At 42.3% G+C, this 10,847-nt stretch overlaps 1 protein-coding gene across 1 annotated transcript in view; it reads left to right on the top strand.

Annotated features, from left to right (window-relative positions):
- The first annotated feature begins 1,271 nt into the window (after positions 1 to 1,271).
- lmnb1 (lamin B1) overlaps positions 1,272 to 10,847 on the top strand; it is a 29,468-nt gene continuing 19,892 nt past the window's right edge. Inside the window, exons 1-5 of the mRNA XM_046067692.1 lie at positions 1,272 to 1,811; positions 5,029 to 5,185; positions 6,226 to 6,351; positions 6,503 to 6,673; positions 9,701 to 9,826. Of these exons, the coding sequence (XP_045923648.1) occupies positions 1,462 to 1,811; positions 5,029 to 5,185; positions 6,226 to 6,351; positions 6,503 to 6,673; positions 9,701 to 9,826 (930 nt within the window). The 5' untranslated portion in view covers positions 1,272 to 1,461. The remainder of the gene's footprint in view (positions 1,812 to 5,028; positions 5,186 to 6,225; positions 6,352 to 6,502; positions 6,674 to 9,700; positions 9,827 to 10,847) is intronic.

Genomic DNA, 10,847 nt, shown 5'->3' with positions numbered 1-10,847 from the left:
AACGGGCATCGGGCAGTGGTAGGAAAAGTCACATTTCTCAAAGAGTAAAGCGATTTGAACAGTGAAAACGGTTTTATTGTTATTACATTGTGAATCCATTGTAGGCTAATAGAGACCCGCTTTGTGAGCTTGGCTAGTCAAGCTAAATATAAAAATATATGTTAAATGTATAAGCATAAGGTAGTAGCGGTATTGTCATGGCAGCAATAAGGTCAAAGTTCAAGATAAATCAACTCTTTCTACCAGTTAGACTCATCACTAGTCTTTAACTTTCACAGATTAAGTAGGCTTAATCAAATAAATAAACTGATCATTACATAGGCATTAATCACAGCACTAATAGGCCTATAAATTACTAATATAATTCCCGTGTTTGAGCCCATCGACAATTTAATTAATAATGTAATAGCTAATTTAACGTATAGTAAAGTGGCAGACATATGACAATTGTGAATAATGTTCAATATTAAGGCTAAGTTATATGTTTATTTAGTTTCTGCTCCTTTTTACATTGATCGTTAAAAACGAGGACATTTTACTTTGAAGGCGAGTTGTCTCTGTTTCCGGATTTAGACTTCCTTGTCCAATTTCCATTGTACAAGTTAGATAATGAAACACGCCAACGCTTTGGTGCGCTGAATTGCATTGTACGTCTTCATTCAATGCGACAGTAACACAGCAAAGTGCTAACATCATTTAGGCGGTATTGGATCTGGAAAAATGGACCCACTCGGTTCAATATACACTTGTTTTAGCACAAGTAGGACAATGAAATTAGAGAATACCCCCTAAACTGGCATTTTTTATCATACAATGTGAACAACTGCAGATGAATTATACTTCATGCACGGACACAGATTATTATCTAGTAAGTTAAATAGCTTTAATGTAAAGACCTAAAATATTCTACATAAGAAACTATAGACATTTTAAGTACAAACGTTAAAAAAAACTTATCTGATAATATCAGGGATGTTGCCAGAGAAACATAGATTTAAAGAATAAATACAAAAAGTAAAGCACCCTTTGTGCATATACTGCTACAACCAAAGCCGCTTGAACCGCGCTTGTTATTAACGCCGGGACGCCCGGCCAACACAGCGGGTTAGCCGCTGCAATCAATGTACGGTAAGCATGCAATCGACTCCGCCTGCTTCTCGAGAGTTTCGGCACATGCAGGTCACGCTTACAAGTGAATCCATACGTTAACGTTGGAAGAACGCATTGCGTCGAGCTACGCTATTGGCTACTGGTACACAACGTCAAATTTTCAATGAGCCGCCATATTAGGAATCCAGCCCCTCTTTCATTCGGCTAGGAAAAGGCAGGATATAACGTTACTTCCCGGGTAGTTTTCGTAAGTGCCGGTTGTCGTTGAGCGCTTGAATCTAAATCGTTACACTTGCACAGGCGGTATCATCGTTTGGGTCGGTTCCCGTCTTATTTAGCTCCTCATCCACAATGGCGACCGCAACTCCGACCACCCAGAGAAGCACGTGCGGCAGCGGCACACCGCTGAGCCCCAGCAGGATCACCAGACTGCAGGAGAAACAGCAGCTCAGGGACCTCAACGACCGTCTGGCCGTTTACATCGATAAAGTCCGCAGTCTGGAGTCTGAAAACGACGTACTCCACCTGCAAATTAATGAGAAGGAAGAAGTTAGGAGTCGAGAGGTAACCGGACTTAAAGCCCTGTATGAGAATGAGCTGGCCGACGCCAGGAGATGTTTGGATGACTCCTCGAAGGAGCGGGCCTGGCTACAGATTGAGCTGGGAAAGATCAAATCCGAGCACGAGCAGCTTGTACAGAAGTAAGCCTCTAACACTTTCATGATGCTATACAGTGCAACATGGACACGAATTCAGGGCGATTCGCTAAAGGCTTTATACTGACTTTGATTTTCGAGCCACTTTTGCAACATTACGCACAGAGCCCGTCAGGGGAGGTGACGTCAGCCCGTCCGTTGAGAGCGCCGCTCAAACTCGGCCTATTAAAAACTGATCCTATAAAAACCAACCTTCTGAAATGATTGGTAGTGGCCATTACCCGACCACAGCTGTCTGTGATGCTGAAAGAGAATAATTCAAAAATTGTCTTTTTTTAAAAAAATCACACACAAGTGGTATGGAGTTGCTGTGTGTTGAGGGCATGCATCAGTCATGTAAAGGCATAATTTATATATACAAATTGAAAACTGGGGTTTGTAGTTACAAAACACACACATCCACAAACATGAAACACGTGTCTGTGTGTGTATTCCATATATCTGACAGGAGCAACTGTTACTGACAGCTGTTGACCTGAAGTGCATGAATAGACAATGTGCAGCCTTTAATGCAGCCTCAACTGTTGAGGCTTCATGACTCTCTGTAAACAGAGGATACTGCGTTCCAGATACACATGTACCACTCCCAGCTGCTGTTCAGTGTGAACAGTCAGACGTGGTGCTGTTGTGTTGCTGAACAAATGAGATACTTATACATAGTCCGTCTATTAACCTAACCTAGGGCTGGGCAAAAAAACAATGATAATTATCGCAATACAACTTTCCTCAATAGTAAAACAAATGTTCAATATATCATCAATAAATGTTTGATTTAATTCATTTGAATCAAGAACTAATTGGCACCTAATTTTTATACCTTTTTTTGCGGAAAAGGGACTGAAAATATGTCATACTAATCATTTTTTGAAAAAAGATTTTATTATAATTGTTTTGAATGTGCTACCTTGTGAAGTGATTCACAGTTTGGCATCAAGTGTTTGTCACGTTCTGACAATAGAAAAGTTTAATCTGGTTTCTTCAACTTTCACTCAGGAGCAAAAATCAGCAATCAGAAGTCATGGTATGCTGCTGTGCCCCGTGCGTTAATGCGTGGGAACACCCTATTCCCCCCCCCCCCCGAAAGTCACAAAATGTATCGTGCAAAGCTCTGTCCGCAATTATTGCATTCACAAGGTTTTTATGTGTGTATTGTTTCCCCAAGTGTGGACTTTATTATTATTATTATTACAATACATACATACATACTGAAAGCCGGACCCGGTGACCTCATACGACCACTCTGTGTTGAAGGAAAGTGTGTAAATGCATGACCTCACACAGTCTGTTATGCGTGCATTTTTACTGTACAGCGCTAATGTCTTTGCACATGCCTGAACAGTAGCCTATAATAATGATGTGCGTTCCATAATGGGTATGTTGAAAAAATACTGTATGGGTCTGTGTACAGCTGTACTAAGGAGATGGCATTAAAATATGAAATGAATGAAAAGTTTAGTCGTCTCCGTGGTAACCAGAGACTCCTTGTGTCTTGTTTTGCACATTTTGTGTCTCTTTCTGTGGCTTTAAATGAAGCTAATCTGCACCTAGGAGAGAGTTTAATTCACACATACATCCCACTGTATATTATTTGATCAGAACAACGTATTACTTATTTATCAAACAGGCAATAATGCTCCTCTTCCATGTACCTTTACTCTTTAGGTGCAGACACTTTTTTGTGGAAAAAAGTCACAATATTGAATCTGTTCTGCCAAGGATTCGAACCCGGACCTGTTGAATGCGGGACAGCCACACTGCCTCTGTATTACTGTGTAGAAATGTGCCATGCAAAGTAATCCACTATCACTAAACGTCTCTTTCATTGTTAACTTCCGTTGCGGGACCAAGCACTGCTTCTACCATGTTTAAGTAGGCTACGAACTTAAATTGTTTGTTTGTTTTTTTTTTGTGTGGTTTAACTTTTTTGTTGATGTACGATCGGGAGTCTGCAACGGGTGTTTTATTTTGAAAATCAATCAGATTCTCTATGCCGTTCTGTGTCTGATTTCCTGCCTGGTTCATCTGCTCTGTGCTGCTTGACATGGCTTCCATCAAAAATAGACTGGCAGTGAATATTGAACTGTAACCAATTCAATAAAAACAATCTAATAATAACTGCAATATCTGGCAGAAAAATCACGATTAGATAGAGATATAGATATATAGATAGATGTATATAATGAGAGAGAGAGAGAGATGACACCTGAACAGTGATTATCTCTTTACCATGGCATCGGTCAGTGGGTGGGATATATCAGGCAACAAGTGAAGATTGTGTCCTCAAAATTGATGTGTTAGAAGCAGGAAAAATGGGCAAGCGTGAGAATTTGAGCAACTTTGATAAGGGCCAAATTGTAATGGCTAGACAACTGGGTCAGAACTGCTGTGGTCAGTACCTAACAAAAGTGGTAAAGGAAGGAAAAGCTGTGAACAGGCGACAACGTCAAGGGCTTGTGGGGAGGGAAGGCCCTGATCCAACACATGAGCTACTGTAGGTCAAACTGCTGAAAATCTTGATGCTGGTTCTGATAGAATGGAAATGGTATTCCCTGACGGCAGTGGCCTCCAAATTCCCCAAATCTCAATCCAGGCCAGTATCTGTGGGATGTGCTGGACAAACAAGTCCGATCCACGGAGGCCCCAACTTGCAACTTAGAGGACTTAAAGGATTTGCTGCTAACGTCTGTGTGCCATCTGGGCAGCTGTGGCTCAGAAGCTAGAGCAGGTTTCCCACTAAACGGAACCTGGCTCCTCCAGTCTGTATGTGGACCCCAAATTGTGTATGAATGTTAATTTATGCAGTTGGCAAAAGCTCTATACACCTTCAGAGGTCTATCTCCATAGACCCCCATGTTAAGATTTCCCCCTCAGGTGGCCCGCCGCTAGGTGGTTCACCACTCAGACTTCATTTGGCCTGCCTCAGCTCCACCTCTTTGCCCATTCAAAATATGTTATCTTCTGAGTGTTCCAAATCACCCGTTTTTAGACGGGTTTTTAGTCTTCTGTCAATAAATCTGATTGGCTTGCAGTTAAAAATATAACAAGCAGCTTCAATGGCAAGAACCATAACACAGCAAAAATGATGACCTGGTGTTTTTGTTGTCGTTGCTGCAAGAGGGCTCATATGGTACGTCGGCTTAAAGGGGATGGTTTTACAAGCAGTCACTGCCATCATTCACCATGCCTTGTCCTCTCTTTACAGCTACAACAAGAAGGACTCTGAGGCAGCAGGAGCCCAGGCCAGGCTGAAGGACTTGGAGGCTCAGCTGAACACTAAAGAGGCCATGCTGGCTACAGCACTATCTGAGAAGAGAGGCCTGGAGGCCACATTGGCAGATCTGCAAGAACAGCTGCAGGAGGTACAGTAGTATTGTATCATGACCATGATAAGACTAGAAGGATTTTCCTTTCTTTGTACCTGTTCCTTTTTAGTGGTGTAATAGTACACAAAGCTCAAGGTCAATTCAAGGTTTGAAATGTACCTTGGTTTGGCAGGAAAACATTTTTATTAATTTATTCTTTAATTTATTTTGAAAATTGTGAACATTCAAAAGTGGCTCATTGGTAGTGCGCTTTGATTTCTGTGATGCTGAAAACACGGGACAGAATGGCAGAATTTGATCATAAAAATGGAAAACTGAAACGTAGAATATGGTGGAATTTAATGTCTATGAAGATTCTCAGTCATCCAGGTCATAGTTATCCAATGAAGGTTAAAATCAAGGGCAACTGGACTTGGTTGAAGATAGTTCTTCTTCAGAACTGAAGAAGTCCTTTGGATGAGGGACGAAACGTCTTCCAGTATCTTCAGCCAAGTCCAGTTGCCTTTGATTTTAACCTTTGTTGGGTGGAATTTAATAAATTATTTAATTAATAATTTAATGAACAACACCTTTTTAAACACCAAGGTTTCCACGTTAATGCTCCCTCCAGTGACTCTGACCTGTTAATTCCTGACAACTGCAGCTTGTACTCATTTATAGGCTGCTGGGCAGACACAACTGGCTGACTAAAATGCACATCTGAATAAATAGTAGCGGGGCACAAGCACTTTGACCATATGATTAAAGCCTGGATACTCTACCACTGAGTAGGGTTGTATATCCACAGAGATAAACATGTACGTGTATATGTAGCTTTGGCAATATTGTTGCTATACATTCATGTCAATAAAGCTAATTTGAATTTAAACACAGTCACTGGGTGTCCCAAACAGAGGAAGTCGCGTAAGGGGGATGTTCCTTTGAACAATGTTGTTTGTGATTGCATCTCAGGTTCTTCTATGGTATGGCCATTTTTAGTCTTGAGAGTTGTTCAGGATTTGCTAAAGTTGAAAACCCTTTTCAATTCACCAAACTTATTTTCAAAGCTCCACCTGATTTTTTTTCTATGTTGTCAGCTGGATACAGGTCTCGCTCAGGCCAAGAAGCACCTTGCAGATGAGATGCTCATGCGTGTCGACTTGGAAAACCGCTGCCAGAGTTTGACTGAGGAAATGGACTTCCGTAAGAGCATGCACAAGGAGGTGAAAATTTGACATTTTATTAAGCCACAGTAGACAAGACTGGCTCTGAGGTTATGGCATCAGTATCATCATTATACAGTGCATTCACAAAGTAGTCAGATTCACATTTTGTTATGTGGCAAACCTGAAAATACTGTGTGCTGTGCTGCAGGAAGTAAAGGAGGCCCGGCAGCGGTATGAGACGCGACTGGTGGAGGTGGACTCTGGTCGAAAGGAGGAATATGAATATAAACTGACTCAGGCCCTTGCTGACATGAGGACTCAGAATGAGGAGCAGATCAAGATCTACAAGGACAACATGGAGAGCACCTACCTGGCCAAAGTATTACCGCACACACTGTAAATGCTCCGTATTTGTATAGCGCCTTTCTAGTCTTTTCGACAACTCAAAGCGCTTTTACACTATATCTGCATTCACCAGTCACACACATTTATACACCGAGCCTAAGTGCTCAAACAGAACTAACATACACATTCATACACTGGCGGAACAGCCACCAGGGGCAATTCGGGGTTCAGTATCTTGCGGTTTGCCCTTCCGATTATCGGGCAACCTGCTCTAACTCCTGAGCCACAACCGCCCATATTTACTGTCTCAGTACATATTTTCCATTCACATAATAATCCATTCCATTTGAAAGAGCTGACTGAAATAAGTCTTCTGTTTGTACCTGCTGTGACAGGAGGAATGTGGAATGACTGTCTCTTTCAGTGAATTTATGTAGAAAGCAAGTAAATATAAGTTTGTCGTGGCTCATGAGTTACACTGTATTATGTATGAGGCGTTTCAATAAAAGATTTGATCAGACACCAGCCAACCAATCAAAAAGTATGATTGCTAAGAGCGCAAAACGACAATATATGATCAAAGTATGTAGACAACAGACTTTCCACCAGATTTTGGAACATTGCTGCAGGGATTTGTTCGCATTCAGCCACACATACATTAGTAAGGTACTGATGTTGCGTCTAAAACATGTCTTTGCAGAACATATAATGCAGAAAGCATGTTGTCACGTAATTTGTCTAGTTAGTCAGCACTGCATCACATTCTGTGCAGATGCAGTCAGACGGTGTCGTCACTTTTCCCTTTTCAAGATAACTAATATAATGTTAATCCTGTCCCTGATAACCGCCATGTCAATCTGGAAAGGAAATGATCTTGGCTCATCTCAGACCTCAGGGGATCACCTCCCTAGACCCACTTCAGTTTACCTACTGCCATAAGATGGGTGTTGAGGATGCCATCATCTACCTGCTCTAGTGAGCCCGCTCTCGCCTGGACTCGGTTGGAAATACTGTGAAGATCATCATCTTTGACTTCTCCAGTGCCTTTTACACAATCCAATCTATTCTACTGCAGGAGAAGCGCCAAAAGATACAGTTAGATACCTCCACAAGGAGCATCACAGGGGACTGTACTCTCACCTTTGCAGTACAAGTCTGAGTCCTGTCAGCTGCAGAAACGCTCAAATGACTCTGCCGTTGTGTGGTGAGTCAGTGGTGTAGAGGGTAGAGATTGCTTTGTCTCATGATGTGGGAATAATCGGCTCATCTTAAGTGTGGCCGCCTCTGAGCAGGGAATGTTGGTAGTAACAGAGCCAGAATGATGTCTGTGTGAAAAGCCACAGCCAGCATGCAGGAACAGGCTGCTGTCCCGGAAAGCCGGATTGCTATGTGAAAGCACACACTGTTGTGGGATTATGCCGGATTATGCAGCTGATTGGTGGACATTCGTTCTGGGTTTATTGCGGGATCTCTGTGTGAAAGCAGCTAGAACAAGCTGATCAAGAGGGCTAGCTCTGCTGGGGACTGCCCTGCAGCCTCTCCAGTTGTGGGGAGAGAGATGTTGCACAAACTGCTCAAAATTAGGGATAATACTTTAAATCATCTGCATTAAACGACTGGCCGGACAGGAGACTCCTTCATCTCCGCAGTAATAAGGACAGCTACAGGAAGTCATTCCTGCCCACTGCACTTAAAATATGCAATTACTCCGCTCTGGGCAGGGAGAGGAGACACACATTTGCACAGATGTAGTTTGAGAGAAATACACGATTACGAAACATTTGTGGTCACCTGCTGTTACATGCGCACGAAGGTCAAGGACATTCCAAAAGTTACAAAGCTGGGAGCATGAAATTGTCCAAAATGTCTTGGTATGCTGAAGCATTAATAGTTCCTTTCACTGGAATCAAGTGGCCAAGCCCAGTCCCTGAAAAACAACCCCACACCATAATCCCCCTCTACCAATCTTTACACTTGGCACAATGCAGTCAGGCAAGTAGCGTTCTCCTGGCAACCGCCAAAACCAGACTCATCCATCGGATTGCCAGACAGAGAAGCGTGATTCATTACTCCTGATAGCACGTCTCCACTGCTCTTGAGTCCAGTGGCTCTCTATGCACTGGGCTAATACGAAGGCCACATGACATTTAGAGGTCTGTAGCTATTGACTATGCATAAAGTTGGCGTCTTCTGCGCACTGTGTGCCTCAGCGTGCACTGACCCCGCGCTGTGATTTTATGTGGCCTACAACTTTGTGGCTGAGTTTCTGTTGTTCCCAATCGTAGTTTGAATATATATATTTGGACCTTTGTTAATTGTAAGTTATGTAGTAACCTTCCTCATGCGTATTTATTGTGTTGTATATTTTCTATCCATCCATACATCCGTGATAAATAAATCTACCATGTACCTTTTTTTAAATCTGTCTGTGGCAGTGTGGTGAACTAATAGTGATGTGTTTTATGCCAACCAGCAATAATTGATTTTAGAGCTGAGTGGGGAGCAACTGGAGCGAGAGCAGCAGTATGGCAGAGCTTATACGTCATAAGCACGTGTCAACAGTGTTTTGAAATTACTCGCACTGTCAGAGGGGGGAGACACAAGTTCTGCACTGCAGGTTTAAGTTTCGTCATCACTAAATGACTACATGTGTGAACTTATGGTTTGATGCTGTGCATTAATAAGAAGGTATTTTGCTGTTTTGACTAAGGTCAAGGTATATTCTTTTTGACTTTTGCCTTTTCTTTTTTTATTCATCAAAATCCTTAAGACAAGATCTGATAAAATGAAAATGATTATTTGGCAGCAATCAAACTGTCGGAAAACACAGGTAGTCCAGCTGCTTATGGTACTGACTGGTACTGCTTTCTGTGGTTTCAGTTAAAAAATCTTAATCTAGTGAAACTAAGTAATATGTGTAAGGGAGCCAACATACCAAACAGCATAGTACTAACTTCCTGCTTGTCAGGAAGTGTCTGACACTGCACACTTCCTCTTTTAGGGTATGATGAGAAGGAACCTGTGTTGATGTTGCTAACTCTCGTACCTTCTGTGTCTCCAGCTGGAGGATCTGCGTCGGTGGTCTGAGATGAATGGAGCATCAGCCAACATGGCCCGAGAGGAGCTCAGAGAGTCCTCCCTGAGGATCGAGAACCTCAGTGCTCAGCTGGCAGGACTGCAGAAAGAGGTTGACATTTTATTTTACTCATTAAGTTTTAGTGTTTTTTTTTTTGTTTCCTAAGCAGTTATATTTATTAAAACCCTGTGAAATCCAAAGCCAACCACTTTTGTCATTGCTGAATCGAATATTCTGGAAGTAAACTGGAAGAAGTTGGAATAATTATTAATTATAAGTATGACATTTTGTGACATTGTAAACATTAGATTTGACTGGCAAATGCAGCCTCTTGTCAGATGCCATCAGTCTGAGCACTTCCTAACTCTTCCAAACATAATATGCAGAAAAACAAGACAACTCCAAAACCTTGCATCTGGCTGGACTATGCAAAAGTTTGACATGCCCAGTTTGTTAGTAGTGTCTGACAACATTATGGAAAGGATTCTTACAGATACTTTTTTTGCCTACACAATATACACACAGAGGTACAGCAAAGGTAATGAAACGGTATCGATATTTATAATAGTGTTAATGATAATAATCATAATGTTAATGATAATAATAACAATAGGACTAGTAACAATAGTCGTTGCAGCAGAGGGTGTCGAGCAGGAACACGGGGGCAGCAGGCGACCCGCAGCCACAGATCCAGACTCTACAGCTCCAGAGCCAGAAACACCTGCAGGAAGCGATAGGAGGAGAGAGGAGAGAGACGAGAAAGCACAAGACTACCAGAAAGGGGAGAATTTGTGTTATTAACATGCATTAATGGGATGAGGTTGCATGCAGAGGGAGAGAAAGTAGAGGAGAGAGGAGCTCAGTGCATCATGGGAAATCCCCCGGCAGTCTAGGCCTATAGCAGCATAACTAAGGGATGGTTCAGGACTCACCTGAGCCAGCCCTAACTATAAGCTTTATCAAAGAGGAAAGTCTTAAGCCTACTCTTAAATGTGGAGATGGTGTCTGCCTCCTGAACCCAAACTGGAACCTGGTTCCACAGGAGAGGAGCTTGATAGCTGAACGCTCTGGCTCCTAGTCTACTTTTGGAGACTCTAGGAACCACAAGTAACCCTGCATTCTGGGAGCGCAG

The sequence above is a fragment of the Micropterus dolomieu genome, linkage group LG13, assembly GCF_021292245.1.
Source record: "Micropterus dolomieu isolate WLL.071019.BEF.003 ecotype Adirondacks linkage group LG13, ASM2129224v1, whole genome shotgun sequence".
NCBI classification, from domain to species: domain Eukaryota; kingdom Metazoa; phylum Chordata; class Actinopteri; order Centrarchiformes; family Centrarchidae; genus Micropterus; species Micropterus dolomieu.
The sequence above is the reverse complement of the archived record's forward strand: the minus strand, read 5'-3'. Positions and strand labels throughout refer to the sequence as shown.